Source organism: Amyelois transitella, chromosome Z (assembly GCF_032362555.1).
Source record: "Amyelois transitella isolate CPQ chromosome Z, ilAmyTran1.1, whole genome shotgun sequence".
NCBI classification, from domain to species: Eukaryota; Metazoa; Arthropoda; class Insecta; order Lepidoptera; family Pyralidae; genus Amyelois; species Amyelois transitella.
The window spans coordinates 9,725,151-9,747,397 of NC_083535.1; the positions used below are offsets into that span (position 1 = coordinate 9,725,151).

At 35.6% G+C, this 22,247-nt stretch overlaps 1 protein-coding gene across 4 annotated transcripts; it reads right to left on the reverse strand.

Annotated features, from left to right (window-relative positions):
* Positions 1-881: 881 nt before the first annotated feature.
* LOC106133792 (cold shock domain-containing protein E1) lies at positions 882-21,961 on the reverse strand. Of its 4 annotated transcripts, none has more exons than XM_060953860.1 (17): positions 21,802-21,961; positions 20,971-21,455; positions 20,433-20,656; positions 17,944-18,123; positions 16,872-17,068; positions 16,485-16,692; positions 16,100-16,288; positions 12,951-13,102; positions 12,418-12,550; positions 11,814-11,993; positions 11,182-11,307; positions 10,605-10,783; positions 7,869-8,086; positions 7,269-7,448; positions 6,695-6,866; positions 6,186-6,349; positions 882-3,708 (listed from the first exon to the last, which is right to left on the reverse strand). In XM_060953860.1, exons 2-17 carry the CDS (start codon positions 21,083-21,085, stop codon positions 3,692-3,694), a joined length of 2,634 nt encoding a protein of 877 aa, XP_060809843.1. In that variant the 5' UTR covers positions 21,086-21,455; positions 21,802-21,961; the 3' UTR covers positions 882-3,691. The 4 variants fall into 4 exon arrangements, with proteins under 4 accessions (XP_060809843.1, XP_060809846.1, XP_060809845.1 ...); XM_060953863.1 differs by having other exon boundaries at positions 21,739-21,810; XM_060953862.1 differs by lacking the exon at positions 21,802-21,961 and adding an exon at positions 21,655-21,795.
* Positions 21,962-22,247: the final 286 nt, after the last annotated feature.

The following is a 22,247-nucleotide window of genomic DNA, read 5'->3' on the forward strand; positions in this document are numbered from 1 at the left end:
AAATAAGAGATGTTTTAAATGGTATAATCACATCGTTTATTAGTAAATGTATGTATAGTGTACCTTATTGCATGACTGATATAAGCTTAATAGCTCGGTATGACAGTGGCAACGCTTCACCCGATATAGCTAAGGGCCAATGTCGTTAAACAGAGGCACAAGTTAAAGCCTAGAATACAGTTACAGTATTGAACCACAAACAATGCAACGAAATTTTTCTAGGCTTCCCTTCACGTTTCTGTTTTATGAGTGCGCTGTATTATTTGAACCAGCGGCTACGACGAGGCTTTTCAAATTCCTTAATAAAAGAAGAAAACATTATTTAGATTTTATTCTCTTTTATTAAGTTTGGTAATACGGTGTGATCTTAAATACAAGATATGCGTAACTAATAATAAAATACTAAAATAGTACCGTCCGATAGATAAGGTTCAGCAAAATAAGCTATCACCAACCGCCAGATATTTATATTTTACTCGCATAAGCATTACCACCCCAGGTTGATAAGCGAGTTTCGTCCAACTTATAGAAAATATTTAAATCCAAGCCAAACGTGTCAAAATGTGTATTAAATATGGGTGCGTGTTGGCTGATTTTTCAAGGTCATATTTCCAGTCAATGTTATAAGCAATTTAAGATAAGAAGCTCGCCGCAGCCGCCAGCCAAATACCAACATGAGAACTAATGTAGAACCGGTCAGATATGTGGGTGTTTGAGAATCACTATAGCTCATCATGCCACGCGCTCGGCATCTCGTTATAACGGTAAAAGCGGTGTTTTCCTTTAATCACAAGATAAATAACTGTACAGTGTAATAAACATTTGGCATTTTCATATAATTAAAACAATAAATCCCGAAGAATAAAATAAAAAATAAACTCTTATGAATATTTCAAAATTTGTATTCAGAAAGCCTTAGATAAATTTAACATAGTTATTTTTCTTTTGGTTTGTGATCCAGAGGTTCTTTTAGGCACTGAAATTCATTATATTACAATATTAATTGGTTCGCCAAATTCATAACTACGTGGGAACTCGAGTGAGAGATTTCGGCAAGGATGTGGTTGGGGCGGGGAAGCAGGCGGGACCGACGCGGTTATGAACTAGCCCACGCCTAATCTTATAAAGCCAGATATAAAGTATAAAATTCTAAGACGACTTAGATATGCAGAAGGCCATTTCAACTGCATAACTTTACATTCTTTTTTCAAAATCATAGAATTTTATACGTCACAAATGGACTGTGACTAGAATAAGCGCGGGCCTTACTACCGTGGGTGCCGCCGGCCTCCTCCGCCATTGTTACACTACTATACCATAATACCTATACCCGAAATGATCCGGGCCTTTCGTACACTACAACATCAATTATTCTGAATATTATAAGTCCACTATTACTATAATATGGTTACATGAAAGTAGATAAACATGTTACAGCAAAACGAAAAAGAAAAATAAAAAAGTAGATTTTTAAAGCATAAAGGCATAAAACGTTTGTTCAAAATTCCAGTTACTTCTTTGGGGTAACAAGTATTAACATTACGAATAACATTTCCCATACACAGCCCTTAAGATGGCCGTTCCACACCAAAATTGATAACACAGTCTTTGTCTATACGAAACTTGATACAAGTAAAATTCGATTAAAGTCACATTTGGTATTGCCGTTGGGCACGATAACAGTTATTTTTCAATTTGTTAACTACTTAATACTAAAATTACATAAATTCAATTTTGGTGTAGAGTGCCACCGTCGTTCAAACATCAATAACATTCGCGTCCATCACAAATAACACATAAAAAGGTAATATAAGGTGCCGTGAACATAACATGCTAAGGCCACCGCGTCATCGCCCGACGCTTCACAAAATGCCTTCTCCAGGTCGCAATAATACCGAGGCCAATAATTATATTTGCACTAAGCTGACATTTAATTTTTGTAGGTATAGATTCGATGAGAAAGTTCTTAAAGCTATTTATGTAAATTCCTATAAAAGAAACTAAAGGAGTCTGGTTTAGCTACAAGGCTCGCGCGGTTTTGGACTCAGTACAATCGGCAATTATATATAAATTAGCCGATTGATACTTGTACTTGAACACATTTATATTGCTTTATTACAAATATCAGTTCATTAAACACGAATTAGTGACGGATCGCTCGCTTCAACCGACGTTAGCCGTGAACTTTAATCAGTGCAAACGGATTTTCCATTTATAAGCTAAAAGATATGGTACAAAAGATAATTTAGTTATGGTACGATTTCAATCTACCAACAATTGCATGCACAAAACGTATGTTGATGAGATTTTGAAATTTGTTAACTAGCCTATTAAGAAACCGAGCCTTTTATAAATACATACATATTAAAATCATCCATTAAAAAAATCAAGTAATTTATATATTTGATAATAAAATTGTCATCGGCAAAGTAATATACTACTAATTGTCATTAGAATACTTGTCACAATTAACTATGACGCGTCTTTTTACTAAATAGTTACAATAGTAAGCCAAACGGTGGATTGAGCTGCACTATCTGTCAGTAATCAATATAATAAAAGTTCTATCAGCATTTGGTCCCGCTTGAACTGATTAAATTCTTATAGCCACAGAAAAAATTTGCACAGACAGCGAACAATTAACCATTTACAAACGCATCAGTACCATGAATGTTCACAACATATAGTAAATTATAATAATCTAATACCAATATCATTACTGTAATAAATATTTTCAGTCTTTGGTTCCATGCCAGCGTAATCGCATACTTCTCCATACTTAAATGCTTAGTTTCCGATAGTTTTGTTAGAATTTTTGTTCGTTTGGAAGATAGCCGTGGGCAGGGTCACGACGACACATATCAGATGAAGCGCCCTAGAGACTCATGGAATCATAATACTAAAAGACTAGCAGTGCCCTGTAGGGACATTATTATTATTTTTTTGTTAAAACATTTATTGCACACGAAATTTTCATATAATCACAGAACGTTTCGCAAATAGAGATCTACAAACGTAAATAAATACGGCAACAAATGTGGATAGTATCCCTATAGAATTTGTTGTTAATTTATTCAATCGATAATAATTTAAGCAACTACGTAATTCATGTTAAATAAATTTTATTTTACAATATACAAAAAACACGTGGGCGAGCAGCATAATAATATGATTTATGATAATAGCTAGATAATAAAAAATATTTACACGAGATGAGTATGTGAGGCGCGTGGTGTCGAGCGGCGATGCTTCATGTGTTATGTGCCGGCCATTACTCACATTGAACTTGGCAAACCGTACCAGTGCTCAAGAGTGGCGCAAGCGGAATTTTGAACAACAGTCTATGCGAAAAAGAACCTCTTACTTAGGTAAATCAAAATCGACTTTTGCATACTTATATGCACTTGCAACTAAACTTGGTTTGATTAAATTGATATGTTCATTGCTCATTCGATATAATAAGCCATACATTTGATCGGTTGTGTGGTAGCTGACAATAATTTAGTTTACATTGTCTTGTCACAGAATAATAAAAATAAAAACACGAAACAATTTTCTAAATGCTGCTAAAGAAAAGGGTTCAGTCAGTCTCACGTGAATACAATGAAATAATTTGAAAATCAAACCATTATGATGTCTATCTACATAGCTGTAGAGCGTTGAGGCCTTGGTATGAAAAACTTCACCAGTCTCACTCGGCTAACAGATCTGAAACAATAGCACACAAACCATGTTACTCATAGTTCTTTTTTATTACAGTAAGCAAATGGAACAGATAAAATTAACACAAGATAATATGGTGGGTCTTATAAATCAAACGTCATTGACGAAGATACAAACGTATGCAAACTACTCTATATCTATGGAGTTGTAAGAAGCGACCAATAGACACATTTATCTTGTGCAACTTTTACCATTTTCCAACAACCTTTTCAGGGTAACCAAACCATATGGGTTTGGTTACCCTGAAAAGGTTGTGGAGTTCGAACGGTTGTAGTTTCATGTAAAATCCTGACTTATCTAATCTCAAGGTCAAAAGACGCAACCCGGGCTTCTCTCCCGACATGTTAAGATATTTACGGGATGTGCCAGGAAAAAGAAGACTGTTTTCCAGGTTCCTTCCACTTTAGATAGATAGATAAGATAAAAGCTTTATTCACAAACACAATACATTTGTTGGATACATACATAATTAACAGTAATAAACAATGTGAATGTGTATGTACCACAATAGACAGTGAAAAGATCCTGACTCCTGACTTTCGTGGGGTTATATTTAAGAAACCCATTATTATAATTTCAGTCCATAATACGCGTGGCGGATTGTGTAATGTCAGCTCCCCTAAAATAGAGCTAAAGCTACACTATGAAGATTTTGTAGGAATCAAAAAATAGTGCGTTGTTAGAGCCAAAGTGAGCAGTGAACTCTTTCCATGATTTGGCGATAATAAACGTTGATGGAGGCATCAATGGTGGTGAGACAGTAGGTTAATAGTATGTACGTAAAAGACGCTATATAATTATATATATCCATTGTGGGGTAGACAGAGCCAATAGTGTCGCTTGTACGGCTTTGAAGTATTACAAACTTTATTAACGTACCATAAAGTGTTTAAATATGTTATTTAAAATAATAAAAGAAAAATAAAAACGTTTTGGCAGCGTAATCATCACCCTTTATTCCAGCGGAAATATAGATATTACGAGGGTGGTTTGAAAAATTCTCGGCCCGTCTAAGAAAACAAAGATAAATAAACAAAAAAATATTTTTATTTTTCTATATAATCCCCTCTTGTCTCAATACACTTATTTAATCTATATTCTAGCGCTTCTATGCCACTCTTATAGGCCGATTCTTCCAACTCGTCGAAAAAACGTTCCGCCTGAGCTATGACCTCTTCATTTGTGGAAAATTTCTTTCCAGCCAGGTGTTTTTTCAAATTAGGGAACAGATAATAGTCTGATGGTGCTAAATCCGGTGCATAATGGTGATGGTTCAATACTACAAAACGCAGTTCATGGAGTTTAGCCGTTGCAACAACTGACTTGTGCACTGGTGCATTATCCTGATGAAAAAGGATTTTTTTTTTCGCCAATCTCGGGCGTTTTTCACGGATTTTTTCTGCTAATTTATCCAACAGGTTAGCATAGTATGGGCCTGTAATAGTTTGTCCTTTCGGAAGGTAGTCAATAAAAATTATTCCCCTGTAATCCCAAAACACGGATGACAGAACTTTTCCTGCAGACTTTATCGCCTTGGTCTTCTTTGGAGGCGGAGAACCTCTATGTTTCCACTGTTTTGATTGTTCTTTTGTTTCAGGAATATAATGATGTATCCCAGTTTCATCGGTGGTAACAAATCTTCTCAAAATATCGGCGGTATTTGACCTAAACAAGGCCAGAATCTCACTTGAAATTTCAACTCTGTTGAGTGTTTGTTCGGCGGTCAGCAAACGCGGCACCCATTTTGCCGAAACCTTTTTCATTCCAAGTTCATTGGTTAAAATATTAAATACCCGCTCGGTTGAGATCCCTATAGTGTCACTTATCTCTCGCACTTTTAATCTGCGGTCGTCTAAAACCATTTATGGATTTTATCGATCATTTCTGGCGTGGTGGACGTTGAAGGCCTTCCGCTCCTAGGGTCATCTTCGACGCTTTCTCTGCCTTGTTTAAATAAAGCTATCCACTTTTTTATCGTCGAATACGAAGGCGCAGATTCACCTAAAGTGTTATCCATGTCTTCCTTAATTTGGCTAGGTGTCATATTTTTTTGACAAAATATTTAATCACGGCTCTTACTTCGGTTATTTCCATTTTTCCAGTAGAGAGTCAGATTAGCTCAAACAAAAAATCGTAAAAAAATAATCACACAACCTATCACAATGAAATTTAACACAAGTGTATATAAAGAATCAATCTATCGAATGAGTATATTCTTATTTTTTTTCTACCCTCAAATCTAGGTTAGGCCGAGAACTTTTCAAACCACCCTCGTATTTCAGCATATTTCCCATATACATACATACATAAAATCACGCCTCCTTCCCGGAGGGGTGGGCAGAGACTACCTCTTCCCACTTGCCACGATCTCTGCATACTTCCTTCGCTTCATCCACATTCATAACTCTCTTCATGCGAGCTCGGCGGTTTCGGGTACTATCTAGTGTTGATATAATACATACCAGCGACAGGGCGCCGCGGACGGAAGCCCCGGGTGCCGTCGGGGCCGCGCGGGGCCCTCGCGAGCACCACGCGGGGCCCGGCCGCTTCCTCCAGCGAAGCGGTCCGAAGCCGCGCCAGGAGACGCTCGGGCCGTTCGCTGCGGGCCTTCACACTGCTCTTTGCACTGTGAAATGAAGTGAATAACACGATATTAATATAATAGAATTGTAGAACGTGTGTCTATGATTTAATTTGATTTTTGCTTCCATTTGGACTGGTAGCGAAAAATAAACATAGCGTGTGCCAGCTGATTAACATCCGTACAGAATTTAAAAGTCAATTATATTAAAAAAAAACATACATTTGGAATCTTTCTTTTGAGTTAGACTCACCCCACTTTAACGACATAGGAAACAGCAGACTTCCCGTAACGAAGGTTAGTCAGCATCACAAACTTCACATTGTCAATGAGTTAGCACAAACTCAAATATGTGAGAAGCACATAGCGGTTACCTTCAGACAAACTCACCCCACTTTAACGACATTACAAGCAGAAGACTTCCCGTTGCGAGGATTGGTCAGCATCACAAACTCCACAGTGTCGCCTGGCTGCAGATCGGACGAGTTTCCACGGACCTCGGACATGTGGAAGAACAACCGCCGATTCTCTTCCGACTCCAGCGATAGAAACCCGAAAACTCCTGAAGACATGAAAACATTACTCTTTCCTCTTTAGAATAAGAAGAATATTGTGTTTTGTAAATAATAACTCTACTGAAAATTATGCTTTTGTCAAACTATTACAAATAACCATAATCATACTATTGTTTCTTACCCACTATGATCTCACTACCATTTTAGATAATTTATCCACTGGCTTTACCAGTAACTTCATTCTATGCATTTTCTCATTACAGAGACGGTCACCATCTTTACATACATAAATAAACTTTAGGATCAGAAGGGATCTCCCTATCACAAAGTCTAAATAGCAAAACGTCAAAGAAGCAGTGTCTAAAAAACAATCTGCCTAGCTAGCTAATCGCCCATGTAGCTAAAGGAGGGGTAGGCAGAGATTTCATCTTCAATCTTAATCAAGTTACCTTTAATGGCATCAACAGTGGCGCGTCTCTTCTTCCTGATCGGCACGATGTTGGTGGCTCGACCTTCCACGTCCGCCTGGAAGGTGACAGGATCGCCGACCTGGAGTATCTCCCGCTTGCACGCCAGGCCCATGATGCCGAATTCGTATGAAGCACCGCCACCGTCCACTTGGATCAAACCTTCAAAGACCAAAGTACATGCAAATATTAACCAAGGAGTTGAATCGTCTTGTGGGGTATAAACCGCCGAGCCCAATAATTTATTATTTATTATTGCCCATGGCATGGATGGTATAACATAGGCCACCAAGGATCTACTTTAATGACCTATTCTCAAAGGTAGTTAATTAGTTGGAAGTGGTGACCATGGACCCGGTGGTCCAATGGCATTAGTAGGAAGACAGCAGATAGGTTTCCTACGCCTTGCCTGCTTGTATGTGATCAGTATCCCAGAACCTTTCCACACTATGGAACATTGATTCCCCAAAATCAATCATTACATTACAGATGAATGGTCTCAATTATTGTATTAAGTTCTATTGAGTATACCTCTATTGTTCTGAAAACAGTCCTCGACATACAAACAGATAGACAACTCACCAGAATACTGAGCCTGATCCGGATTAAGCGCTCTCAACGTTCTAGTGATGGTTCCATTGAGTGTAGCATCTAGCGGCTTAGCGATCGGAATCGTGCCTCGAGGCAGAACGCGCACGAATTCTGCGCTCGCGCAACCCCCGCCCGATCCGCTGACACGCCCCAACATGTATTCCACCTCCGCGCCCAGCTCTAGTGAATCGTGGCTTCCTTCCAAGTTGCTGGAACAGAAAAAAGGCAATGATAAACAATAAGCCTAAAGGTCTTATTATTGCAGAGTCCAATCGGCTCCTTGAATCCATTTTAAACTACCAATAATTATATAAATTAATCAACTTTAAAATACATTGAAATATTGACTGTAGATACGGTTATAACTGCATAGGACACTTGTTGCCTAAAAATATCTTGTTTATAGATGAAATAGGTTAGCAAAATTTAAGGTTTTCTCAGTCCTAATTTTTTCTTTTCATAATTTGAACACTACTACGTGGCTTTCCAAATATAATTAGATATACACAAAACATCTTTTTTAGAATAAAAACTAGTAGGTATCTTAAAAAGATATTAGAGAAATATACAATCAACAAAGCAGGGAAATAAATATTTGATCGATGAAATGCAATTTTTTAAAGTTTGTAGTTCACAAAATCAACAGTCAGCCACATTCAGCGATCAAAACAGGATTTTATTACTTCTTTTTATAAATTTCAATTGAATGGTTCATTATGACTTGGAGGAAGATTAAATATAATGTTGAAACATGTACGGCAGAGTAGAACCATTCCATAGAGACAACTTAGAAAATATAAAAGCAATATGAACAAGAACCATTGACCTATCTTTAGGTGGATTAAAACTAGCTGGGCTAGATTAGATGGGGTTGGTCAACTTCAGTCGCTTAATGTAATTGTGAGCTAGGTATAGTAGACACCGCAGCTCTCTGAACCAATGGCTTAGAAAACAAACGAAAAACACTCGGATGATGCTATCTTTAAATACCCATCTTTTGGGAAGTATCTCAATTCATTACAGTGTAATTTGTCGCATATATGTTTATTTATCACTTCAGTCAAATTCGCGTTATTAATAGCTGAGCATGCGCTGAGTTGCAGTAGTTATAGCGATAAGAACTCATTTCCGGCCGAATTTCTTAGTATCAAAATCATATCAAATCAATAAAAACAAAGTGAGAAATGTATATGTGTGCTTTTCGCCTTGGGTATGTATCAACTTTTACGATACGGTTTTCACATCACTTGAGGAAAATTCTTACAGGCAACTGTTTATGTATCCCATAATATATATGTTGCAGATGTCAGGCGGGATCGCCTCGTATAAAATTTTGCCTTATTCACTTCAGGTTATGGTAACACTCCGGTCCCCTCTCCAGAGAGGTGAAGATGTACCCGAGAGAAAAGTCAGGAGGATAAAGGGGAAATTTCTGCCTAATGATTTATATTAACAATGTAACTTATAAAATATACCTCACTCGCTATGCATACATTATGATTTTTAAGGCTAATAAAGTATAATAATAATAAAGGTTTTATACAGTTGTAAATTCCTGTAAGTCCTGCCTTAGATCTCAGAAACATCCGTTCAGCGGTTCCCACTGGGTTGGTACATATGTTGGTTTGTCATCTAGCTACCTACTAACCTGATTATTTTTTTAATCGATTTTGATGATATTTGGCATAAACAGTAAAAAAAAGTCAGGAGTAACCATGGCTAGATTTCATGAAATGCTTTTAATTTTTAAATTTAAATTTATATTTAGATTTCGACATCTGCGGGAAAGAGGTAGAGGAAGATCTCTCTTCTACAGATCGTAAATAAACGTAAAGGCAAGTTACATAACAAGGCAAGCAATTTAGCTGTATTTGGCAATATACGAACATTTATGATCCATTTTTAATTGGTCGCTAAAGTAAAGCTTTGTCAAGCCAAGCAAATACATCGCAAATAGCGGCGCCAAGATAAAGGGCAAATAACAATAAATACTTTCGCATATTAGCAATTGCAACAAAGCAAATGTATAAGCAGTTTCGTAATTTGATTATCGAACATAGTAACATACAATACCGCGTGGTTCCCGGCACCAATAAAAAAAGAATTCGTAAAAGGCGACTAAGGTATAGGCTTTTAAACTTGGGATTTTTCTTTAAGGCAATGGGCTAGAACCTGTCACAATGTGGCCTATCAGTCTTTTCGAGACTTTTGGCTCTGTCATATATCAATATAGACATAATTGTATGTATGTAACATACAATATTAAAATATGCATACAAGAATATTTAGTCCATTTATACGCAAGGAGGAACAAGAATAATAAATAACTTACTAGTATAGTGGTACAAATTTAATAGGTACCTATTTTTATTCACAATGTTCGAAATAAACTTTTCAAGTATATAAAATCTTAAATAAACCATGTTTCACAAAAACATACAAAAAGAACGAATAATAAAATGTCGCAAAAGCCTTTAATCTTAAGTCAAGATTTCATAACGTGGGTAATTTTTTCCAAAAGGTTACGCAATTCTATTGGAATTTAAAGATGAAGTATGTATCTTCTTAGATCGCGTGAAATATACTAATTATAAATTATTCGCTAAAAATGAACACTGTTACTCGTCTTTTTATATAAACTATATTGATACTTGAGGCGTGATTATATATTTTATATTAAACGTAATATTTAATATAAAATTTTTATAATAAGTCATGATTATTTACCTGAAGTGAAAGAACACCTCCTTATTATGGTCAGAGGTCTCAATGAATCCAAAGCCGTCCTTCAAAGCGGCTATGAACCCTTGCTGCACGGGGCGCGTGGCCGTCCCGTTACTGGCCCCGTTCGTCAAGCTGTGTTGGACTTGGACGGCCATTGCTATCAGCTCCTTGTTTCTCTTCACCTGTTCATCAATTAAATTTCCATGTTAAATTTTTCACACGTTGAAATCTATTTAACGTTTTGTATCGCTGGAAAACAGTTTTTAAATAAGCCTTCTTTTTTCTTATACAAACATACATAAAATCACGCCTCTTTCCCGGAAGGGTAGGCACAGACTTCCTCTTTCCACTTGCCACGATCTCATGTCTTAACAATAATAATTAATTTCATTTAATACTATCTTTTCATCGTTTTGTATGATCAAGACAAGTACTTAGATCTTTCATTACACCAACTTAGGCATAAATTTAATAAAGAGTCGTCTAACTCAACTATTTCTGGAGGGATTCTGATGTGATTTATTACAAATGCGACTACTTTATCATTATTTGTTGTTAAATACATGACCCATCGCCATACCTGATAAGCATCGAAAATGACTTTGTCGCCGACCCTAGGCAGCATTTTTGATTCACATTTCTTGGCGGTGAACGGTAGCGATTTCTTAACCCCATTGATTTGACAACCGATCGTTCCGTTGCTATCCTGTAAGTGACAAAAAATATAAAAATTGACAAAATTTGCAGTTGATAGATCATTCCTCATTAAATTAATTTATATTTTCACTTGAACGGTTTGTTATTGGAATTTCTAAGAATTCATATTGTAAAAAGCCAGCAACATAGTTTTATTCAATTTCCAATGAGAAAGTTCTAAGTTTTGCTACAACTTTTACACTTGATTGTTCACGAAGACATATATTTATTATAAAAATAATATTAAATTTCTAATCTAAAAATTAAACGAAATTAATTTTAATTTCTGTCTAGTTTTGTGATGTTAAATTGTTACACATCAGTGTATTGACGTTTCTCTGATATGGAGGCTCTTGGAATAATCATGGAAACCAAGATGATAACACTGCTTCTACTAGAATAACAGTAAGTAGCGGGAATCTACCTTAACCACTTGACCGCTTGTCTGGTTGGTTTTGCAGTTCAGCGTTTCTGAAGTTAAATTAATAAAAATGATTATCATTAAAGTGTACTTACTGGGGTAGGACTAGACCCTGCCGAGACCATCTGGGCCTCCTTAGTAACCACTCCCCTAACTCCGCGCTCTACCAAGGTCTCAAACTGAACAGTTCCTTGGGGAAGATGCTTGATGCGGATAGCTGACTGGCGCGAGTTCATGTTCGAGAACGTGTTCACCGGGTCCACTGTAAACTCCACCTGATGGATTTATAGTGAAGAATTAGAAATAACGACATTATTCAGTTCCTATTTTTAAAGAAACTGAAACTTAACTTCGACAAAGGTTTCTTTATGAAGTTATATAAAACAAAGGAAAAGAGAGACAACTACACAACATATAAGAAGACTCAAAGTCCCGTACAATTCGCAACTCTCTCGTCGATGTTATCTCTTACCGATTGAATTTTGATTTGTTTTGATTTGATTTGATTCGACCGATTGATTTGATTGACCGAAAAAGGCAATGATTGTTTTGCAACTTAATGTGCATTCATTATGATCTAATTTGGTTTTCATTCGTTTGAAAGGTTGCGGAGGTCACGTCACAGGCGGATCCTTTGCTGTAGGTACTCTAGAAAGGTAAAGGAAAATAATCATATGGCGATTGACAAAACCAACTTACCTCATCACCAACGCTCAGTTCGTGGCCGAGACGCAGCACTTCAGCAAAATGGAAAAACATCGTCTGCTCCCTCTCCACGCAGCGGATGAACCCAAACCCTTCCCTGAGAGACGTCACCACACCTTGCTCCCTCCTATAAAGTTATGCAGATAAGTTACTATTGACATGAAAATATTTTTTTTGTGTGTGGATCAATGGACAATGATTAGCTAAATCAAAAATTCTTCACTCTTTTTATATCCTAGACCACTAGGTACATTCTTTTAGATCGATTAGGGATCATATATGTATTATAATTGTAACATATGATCACTGATAATGAACAATATATCCCATAGCTATATCAACATTCCGGTTATGAGCTGAATCATGGGTGGAGTGCGCTGCTCTCACGTCCACTTTCTCTAAGAGCGCGACATTCCTCGACACCCATGAAATGTCTTTTATTTCCCTTCAGTTTCACAATACTGGGTAATTTATCAGTTTCACAATACTGGGTATTTCATAAAGAAAGTCCAAAACTACATATTTACCTTTCCCCGGATACGTTGAACGACTCGTCCAGCAGAGAGATGTTGGTGGCGCGCTTCAACTGGTCCCGTCTGTCGGTGGCCACTTGGAACTGGACCCAATCACCGTGGCGGAGAGTAAACTCGCCAGACTGATCTTTTTCGCCAAATGGAACCTACAATCATAGAGTTAATAAGAATAAAATTTGACACGTCTTTTGTAAACTGCGGGGCTCAGTAGTCGAGTGGTAATCTATGCAAAATGATTTTTTTTAATTTTGTTTATCTATGTATATGGTATTCATGAAATACATTTTATTAAATATTTTTAATACTAAATTAGAAATAATCATCTGTTTGTTAATTTATTTTTAAGTCAAATTGACATAATCGCTCGAATGCATCATCAACATCAAAAACGTCAAGAATAGGTCATGTTTTCAGATTTTTCGGCAATCATTTAGGGGCTGGAACAATAATGTCATAATGTGGAAAATAACAACTCAAATATAATAAAATTCCTATAATACCGTACATATTTAATGCAACTTTCTAGCTGAACTTTGCTTTCTTGGGATATACAGTATTTCGATACATAAATTATTACTTTTATTCCGTGCTTTTGCTAATAATATATACCTTTTTTTACTCAAAGTGAAAACCCATCATGTGCCACACCCAAAGTGTTTGACATTTCAGATCGAAGCTGACTCCCACGCACCGTTGAGCCATATTTCTCTCGAACAAAATTACTTTCGGAGAAGCCTCATTTGTATAGCAACGTCTTTAATGTAGGTTGCAGCCCACGCATCAAAAAATTAATTTGTTGTAAGATAAATTTAAGAGTAGTGTTTTCCTAGTTATCTAAAATTGGTTAGGTAGGTTCTCCTACAAAGAGGGCTGCGAAAGTCCAAGAGAAGAACAGTTCGATCGCGGCCAAAAGTCTTTCCTAAGTAAAAACAGGACAAAAACCCGAAGTAAATGATTTTATTGCAAAATTGTAAAAATATTACAAAATAGTAAAATCCGATCTCGACCTTCTCGATAAGCAAGCAAGGAAGCGATTTATTTCACTTCGGTGAAATATACTTTGTTTTTATTGTCGTTACTTTATATTATGAGCCTTGGTGGTCTGACGGTTAACATACTGACAGGTAGGTAAAAGCATGATGTTCAGAGAGGTGACAGCAAACCCAGAACTCATGTAAATTAAGCTCGAGAATTTGTTACGAGGCGCTTACCCAAAGATACTATATTTTTAAAAATAATAAATACTTATACCTATAGATAAACATCCAAGACCGAGGCAAGTCAGAGAAAGTTCCGTTTCTCTTCATGCCCTGGCCAGGATTCGAACCCGGGACCCTCCGGTGTGACAGAGAAGCGCACTACCGCTAGGCTACAGAGGCCGACAATGATGATGAGTATTATATCGTAATACTAATCGTATACAAAAAGATTTGTAAACTATAAGATCTCTACTTATCTCGACTTTATTCAAGCAAAATACTTTTGTGAGTGCGATGAAAAATTTATTGAGCTTTCAAAATCAGAATTGAATATGATAAAAACTCCGAAGCTATTATCAGACGTCCTCGCCAATCTTGCGATATGACCCGCCAAAGTGGAGCCAAAGGGGACGAGAGACCTAGGCAATCGTTGTGACCTTAGTCTGAATAAACTGAATTGCTAGCAACACACAACGAATTAAAATACTTGTTTTTATTTAAAAATATAAGACAAAAAATTCAAAACATTTTTCATTATTCTCACAGACATCATATAGCTAAACTCTCACTTTCGTTGATACATAAACTTAAGTTTTTTAATACATTAGACAAATCACAAAGAGTGCAATTTTCATTATGAACACGCAGAAAATGTATCCCGGGACGGCAATGAAAGGAGAGTACAACAGCGCGCGATAAGAATCAAAACGAAATACGTTATCGCACAGGATGTCAGTCTAAAAATAATTCGACGTAATTACAACAACATACTTAGTTATTCATTTTTCATTTAGAATATCCATGAGGGAAGTAGCGCAATTTTAATTGTGCAGTGGCTGCCAAATGATTTAGGATGTGTTTGGTCAAACAAGTCTGAAAGTTATAACGATATGTTACAAACAATATCAATTTGAAGATTAGTTAATTTGAAAAATAACATACCTAGAATTATTCTTAACGAATCGATATTATAACACTTGACGAAATGAAACTACCTACTAAAAGAACCTTAACGTGCTACAAACATTGGCTGGACAAAACATAATTTCAAGCTTAAACAAACATACCGTACATCGCTTACTACTTAGAATCATCATCATACTCCGGGGTCACTATGACCAAAATCTAATTACTCAGACTTTTCAGTGGAATATCCTAACCATTACACCGCCGACGCACACAATACACAATGTACAATTTTAAAAGTTGTCATGCAGATGACACACGAATAGACAAATCAATATCTGTATTTAAGTCTTCGCAAAAGCAAATTATTATAAATTGTTAAAAGACAAATAAACATACTACAAATCAGTCTAAAATATATTTCTTATATTGATATATATTCTTTTGAAGCTTACATAAATTCTTGGTATTTTGTCTAAGGGTATTAATTGGAATGCGTAGGTTTGGTAATAAAGACGAAACGGTACACAAATTTCAAATTTATCTTTCATAGAAATTAAAAAAATATATTCATGGAACTTTTAAATTAATGTTTTCGTTTACTAAACAGATAATATTTTATGGAAAAATACTTTATTTAAAAGTCGCCGGAGCTTTTTAAGGCTGTAAAATTATTTGAAAGAAAGGTCTTATTCAGAAAAACATTTCTTCATACAATCGATATACTCTTCTTCTTCCCAGAGCTAAGTTTTAGTAATACTTATTTGCATCTTTCTGAAGAGGAGACTGGAATTGCTTTATTGCACAATATACAACTTCGTAACAGCGGTATCGGCAGGTTGTCCGTTCTCCTTGCAACTTAATTCTAACTTCTACTTTAAAATGATCAGCAGCGCGGTACGGGATTCGGACTGGCAGCGGATCGTTTTGGGGCAAGCACACCATAAATTCCCGTTCTCCGTACCCAAGGGAAAGTAGGCTATTACAAGAGAATATAATAATTAAACTTGAATAAATAAAAATTAAAGGTACACTTACTTCAACTTCGGAATGATCAGCGGCGCGGTATCGGATGCGGCCGGGCAGCGGGTCGTTTTGGGGCACGCGCGCCATGTTGCCCCGCTCGAGCGGCTTCAACACCTGGCCGCGCATTATCTCGGGGCTCACATCTTCGAATACCACAGACCCACTTGGCAGTTTCGTAATGCCACAAGCTACCTCCTTGCCCTGTATGATAAGAAAAGCTGATGATCTAGACAAAGTATAAATCCAAATTTTTGCGGATAAACTTTCGCAACAATTCGCCAAAGAAAAACAATAAAGTTAAATAAAAAACCAACATTCTTTAAAGGCGAGATCTGGATACACATTGTCGAGAACAAAACAAATAAGAAGAAATTGAGACAAAAAAAAATATGCTCACATTTCTAGTTTGTATGGTAAATTCGACATCATCTCCTAAAGTCAGTTCTTCTTTAACCTTAGCCTCGGAATAATGAAAGAAAATCTCCTTGACCACGTCAGCCCGCTCAATGAATCCAAAGTTCTCTTTCATAGAGCACACCACTCCATGATATTTCACTGGATGTACGGGGTTCTCAAACCTTACGTGGCACGCGCCAAGAGTGCCCCTGAAACAAAGATAATTATAAATAAAATATTCAGTTATAAGAAATATGTTAATTGAAGAGAGTGAAACATGTAGATTTTACTTCAATTACAATTAAAAAAAAAAAAGCTTCTGCAATGTTTTATGGTTTGTGGTTTTAGTCACAAAAATTACATGAACTATATGTATGTATGTTTTTACCTCTGATTCGTCGCGATCTGAAAGCTAACAGCGTCCCCAGTGTGCAAGGTCACATGGCCCTCTACATCGTCCTTCGTGTATGGCAAAAAGAAACATTCACCACGGTTCTCGTACGAAATCCTCCCTGTATTGTCACCCGAACCTTCTCCTTTCACTTCAGTAGTCACAGTGCCTGTAACTCTTGCTTCACTCAATACCTGTAAACGCGAGTGAATAATAATGAAAAATAACCTACTATCCTTCTATTTGGTCACATTTTACGAATAGGGAAGACGAAAATGGTGCCTGAATTATTATGGTGAACATTGCCGAAACAATGGGTCCTTATATCCCGGAAAAAGGTACCTTTGCGATAATGGAACACGTGTGCGAGCGAAGCCGCGGGAAAAAGATAGTCTACAATAAAGCGGTTTTAATTAACACGTGTAAAAAATCACCATAACTTAAGCCTAATTATAATAATTACTGCTCTCAAGGCGCGTGTGTAGAAGAAGCAGAGGAACAATCTATACTGCAGCATTTACACCGGCCATCAATACACAAATAGAGATTCTTAAATGTAAATCGTGGACATTGTCTAAAGGAGAAACAAATCCTCTTCATTAGCAAAATAATCCTTGTGTATTCCCATTCAGAAAAGATATTATAGCTCAAAGGGCTAAATAGCTTAGTAAAAATACCCGAGATCATTAACAATAACATTGAGAAAATCATTCAAAGCCGCAAGATGTCCACTGCAGGTCTGGATAGGTCTGTCTCAAAGATTTCCCTAACTACATCTCGTGTCTGGTAGACATTGGATGCAGATAGACCTTGGTAAGGTCAGACAGACCGGCGGGTGATTTTCCAATGCGGCACATAACAGTTACGAAAAATCAATACTAAGATTATAAATTTAAAAGCAAGTTTTTAACCTCTTAAAAATTAAACCAATGAAACGATTTCCACGAAATTTTGCATACATTAATATGTATGCAAAATAGTCCATGTCTATACAGAGCACACATGGACATGAGATTACTTCAAGCCTGGCGGAGTCGCCGGCGTAAGCTAGTGAAAATATAATTCTTACCACTTCAGGTGCGATCTTAGTGACCGTTGAAGCAATAGGTTTCCCAGTGCGACGATCGTAGGTCATCTCAAATTCCACAGGGTCGCCAATTTTAAGATGCTCAATATTGCCACTAAACTGGCTAAAGTGGAAGAACAAGCGAGCTTGCCTTTCACAGCACTGTATGAACCCATAAGAGTGCTAAAAATAACATAAAATTATGATCAAGAACAAAATATTTGATTAACATCAAAATTTACACTGAAATTTAACTTTCGCAAGTTCCAACGGCGTTCCGCATATGATTTAAATTAAATGTCAAACTATGTATGATCTTTGAAAGAGCTTCATCTTAGATAAATCTGAACTGACGCAAAGGAAAGTTAAACGCAATTTTGGTTGACTGATTGGGACAAACAGCACAGATGAATACCTATATGAACAAGGGATCTCTAAATAAAGGACAAAAAATACTGGTCTGATGACATTAAAAAAGTGGTAAAGTATCCAAATTTTATGGTATGGAGTAGCCAAAAGAAAAGTAGAGTACACAAAGCTAAAATTGGCCTTTATGTTAACTATATAACTGCCGGCAGCAGGCAATATTAAACAAAATACCTACTAATATTATTTTCTTTTCTTTCACGAAAAACTGCCACACGAATTTGGATGAAACTTTAAGAGTAAATGGCTTGAATATCTGTATAACACAAATGCTATAATTTGCACACATGCAAAGTCGCGTACGCAAGCAAGTAAAATATAATTACATAAAATATAATTACACAAATTTGTAATCTACGAATTACTTATTTCTTGAAGCCTTGATCACATATAAATTTTATAAGTCTAGATGAAAAAATTACTTCATATCCATTAAAAATGTACATATAAAGAGTAATGATTTGTAATTTAAAAATCTTTCAAATTACTAAACTGATTCTAATAAAATTTCACATTGATCCGAAATTTAGTCTGTTTTTCATGATAGGATCATAATTAATTACACCATATATGTAATTCTATCATAATAGTGATGATGGCAAAGTCTTAAATCTATTTATATTAGTTATTAACATGTTAAAAATACAAGTAATTAAAAACATTGTGAATTTTTAGTTTTAATGTTGATGTCATAAATGTTTTATGTTCATTCAAAAGACATTGACATTGCCTCCTGACTACCTCAAATCAATAATTGAAATTTTTAGGTACTACCCACATCATCTTCAAATAACTTAACTCTAGCACAAGTCTTCATCATACTAGCTTTTTCTCTCATTCCTACGCTATAACTGCTGTAAGACGCTGGAACGCGCGCACTGACTCCATTATGAAAGCGCCTAGTCGGGCGAGCGCCAAGGCTCAGGTGGTTAAGCTTTTCTTGGCCCAGAACAACTTGTGAAAATAACTGTTTTAGATATTTATGTATGTAAAGTATATTTATAATATTATTTACATATATACATATATGCAATAAGTGTGTAGGTTATAATATAGATATATATGTAGGTTTATCCAAAAATTACTTTAACACCCGCTTAATTTCTCTGCTAAACCCATAGGTTGACTGTCAGGTAAAACATTTAACACTAAGTATCAACATTGTTTTTAAAATAAAATTAAAATAAATAAATAAAAGGTAGCTGCCTGACAGATAAGGATCGGGGAAGTAGACGAAATTCAGGGAAGGAAAAAGACGTTAGAAACCTTACCGTTAGAAGACTTAATGTGTCAAGAGGAAAAAACTCAAGTCACATTAAAATAGCATTTTGTTTTAAAAAAAGTTACTCATTATGCCTATTTCAGAGCCAAAGCAAACATAGCTGCATCAGTCTGGTAATTTTCTATATTTATACTGGGCTATAAAATTGACTATTATATGTAGGTAAATGAAAAAAATATATAAAAAAGTAGTACAAAGGTAAAAACATAAATTAAAATCAGTACATAAATATAATGTGTAAGGGATAACCCTTACATGGGATAGACAGAAGCAGCAATCAGCAAGTCTGAAAGGCATTATTTGAATCTCAATTCTATCATTAAGATTCTACCTTATTGACACTTTTAAATTCAAAAAGGAATAAGATTGCTAGAAAAATCCCAAATTTAACAGTTAATTTGATTTATTGGTAAACTTTACATTAGCTTTATAATTATAATCATTTGATTTTGACTTTGCCTTTTCTTATTTATGGTGTAAAAGTAATTCATGAATTACTTTGCAAATAAAACAAATGCATAATAAGAAGAAATACTTGAAATCAAATTATAAATAAATTCCAAGTATTTCTTACTTAGTATATGTATGAGGCATTCAACGGATTAATTTTATAGTAAAGATAATTACACTTTTAAGTCATCATAATTACACTTTATAAAAAAAGAAAATATGGATTAGGGATAGTAAGATACACTTGATTTATTGGGAAAAAAGAAATAAATAACAGAAAGGCCAATAAGAACTTGAATTCGCCATAGCAAAAACTTAAAAACAGTAAACATACCAATAATTTTTCAATTATTCCTGTCTCCCTAATAGGTGGATGGTTCATTGAATCGTACTGAGACGAGGAATTGTTAGCAGACCCTGATGAGTAGACCCCCACTGAGTCACCCATGGGGCATCCGTCTATGTTGTAGTTGCCAAGAGAGAAGCGGTTGCCGCTACCTTTATTCATATTGTTGAAGTTATCCCTTGGGGAACTGGGATATTCACTGCTGTATGTACCTTCAGCAGAAAAATACATAATTAGGAATTACAACAAATAAGACATTAAGACTCATCTGGTTTTTTAATCCTAGAATTGAAAACACAAAATAAAACAAGCAACAAACCAAAAAATAATTCATTGGATTTACATGAACACAAATAACAAGGATGTTTATACACTTATTACAGATTATATTACTTTGTAGGAAACTTGACACCATACAAAAAATAAATTCAGTGCCTACTTTGTATCTAAAGTGCCATTAGGAAAATAATGTAATGTAGTGTGCCAAATGAAAGTAAATATTTCAGGTTATAAAAGTAATACATACCATTGCGATAAGCCTGTTTGGCCTGCATGGATGAATGCTGATCAAGGATTTCTTGCAGAGGTTGTGGGTGTGAATCTGGCGGCTGGAACATTTTCCACTGAGGATTGCTGGACATTATATCTTGATTGCGTCTTCTTGTATATAGATCGAAAATTCCAGTATTACTTTAGCAATATATCACAGAAAAACGTGTGGTGTTAGTTTCTAATACCAGATATATATATATTTTTAAATCAAATCACATTTTCTTGTAGTCTTTGTGTTCACATGAACACTAACTAGAGTCTTTTAACGCAATGAGTGTCACAATTTATTAAAACCGAAACTATTATTGTTGAAAAATAAACTACTTATGTTACACTAGATCCTCAGATGTCTTCAATGCTTGCTGAGTCGGAGCTCTGGACTGCATTAGATTTTTTGGGGGTAATCGTATAATTTAGTTTCCTACTATCTATTATACCTTTTTACCCAATATTCACAAGCTGCAAAGACACTTTTTATTAATACAAAGAGTACACGTATAAAAATCTGTAAATCATAGTCAAATCGTATTTTAACAACGCCGGATAACATACAACAAAGCGACGCGTCTGATTATCGTCCTACATTTTATTATTGCTATCTAGGTAGACATCGGCCGCCCCAACAGACAGACCGATCGGTGAAATTAAAACGGCGTACCACGGGGCCTTGCTCGATAGACTACTTCCATTAAGGCAAATCGGATATCACAAATTATACAAATCACTTCGAAATAATTTTTACCAAATGTAAACGTGTATATTTTGAAGCTAATGGATACTAAACGATTAAATTATCAATTCTCACCACGACACAGCATAGCACTGACGACATACCGCCATATTGAATGTCAACACTAACACTTTGATTCGGTCATCCCAACTATTGGTACGGAATATTTTAAAAACGACCATGAGAAAATTTTAATTTAAACCTAATTAATAAAAGATTAACTCAGTATTTTTTAAATTTTGTGCTTGGTTTTGTATCTAAACGCATTATTTATATAAAATCTTTCTTTGATTAGATTATTCTTTTTGTGGTTATCTAAAGGTGGCCAATTACAATTTAAAGAGACAAAAGTTATAAAGCAAATATAACAGCGCAGGTTTTATGCAGAGAAAATAAGGTGAAATAAAAATCTATTTTAATGTGCATTATTTTATATATATATAAATAATAATCCTGTTTTAATTTTAAACAAATGTTTATTTGTTGGTGGGTTACAGCCTTGTAAATATCTGTGAAATAGT

Excerpts from the sequence above, each read along its gene's own strand:
- LOC106133792 (XM_060953860.1), bottom strand. The coding sequence starts at position 21,085 with ATGTCCAGCAATCCTCAGTGGAAAATGTTCCAGCCGCCAGATTCACAC. Across the intron at positions 13,103-16,099 it reads CTGATCATTCCGAAGTTGAA|GTTCCATTTGGCGAAAAAGA; the intron begins GTAAGTGTACCT and ends CTATGATTGTAG. Across the intron at positions 12,551-12,950 it reads TTCAACGTATCCGGGGAAAG|GAGGGAGCAAGGTGTGGTGA; the intron begins GTAAATATGTAG and ends ATAACTTTATAG.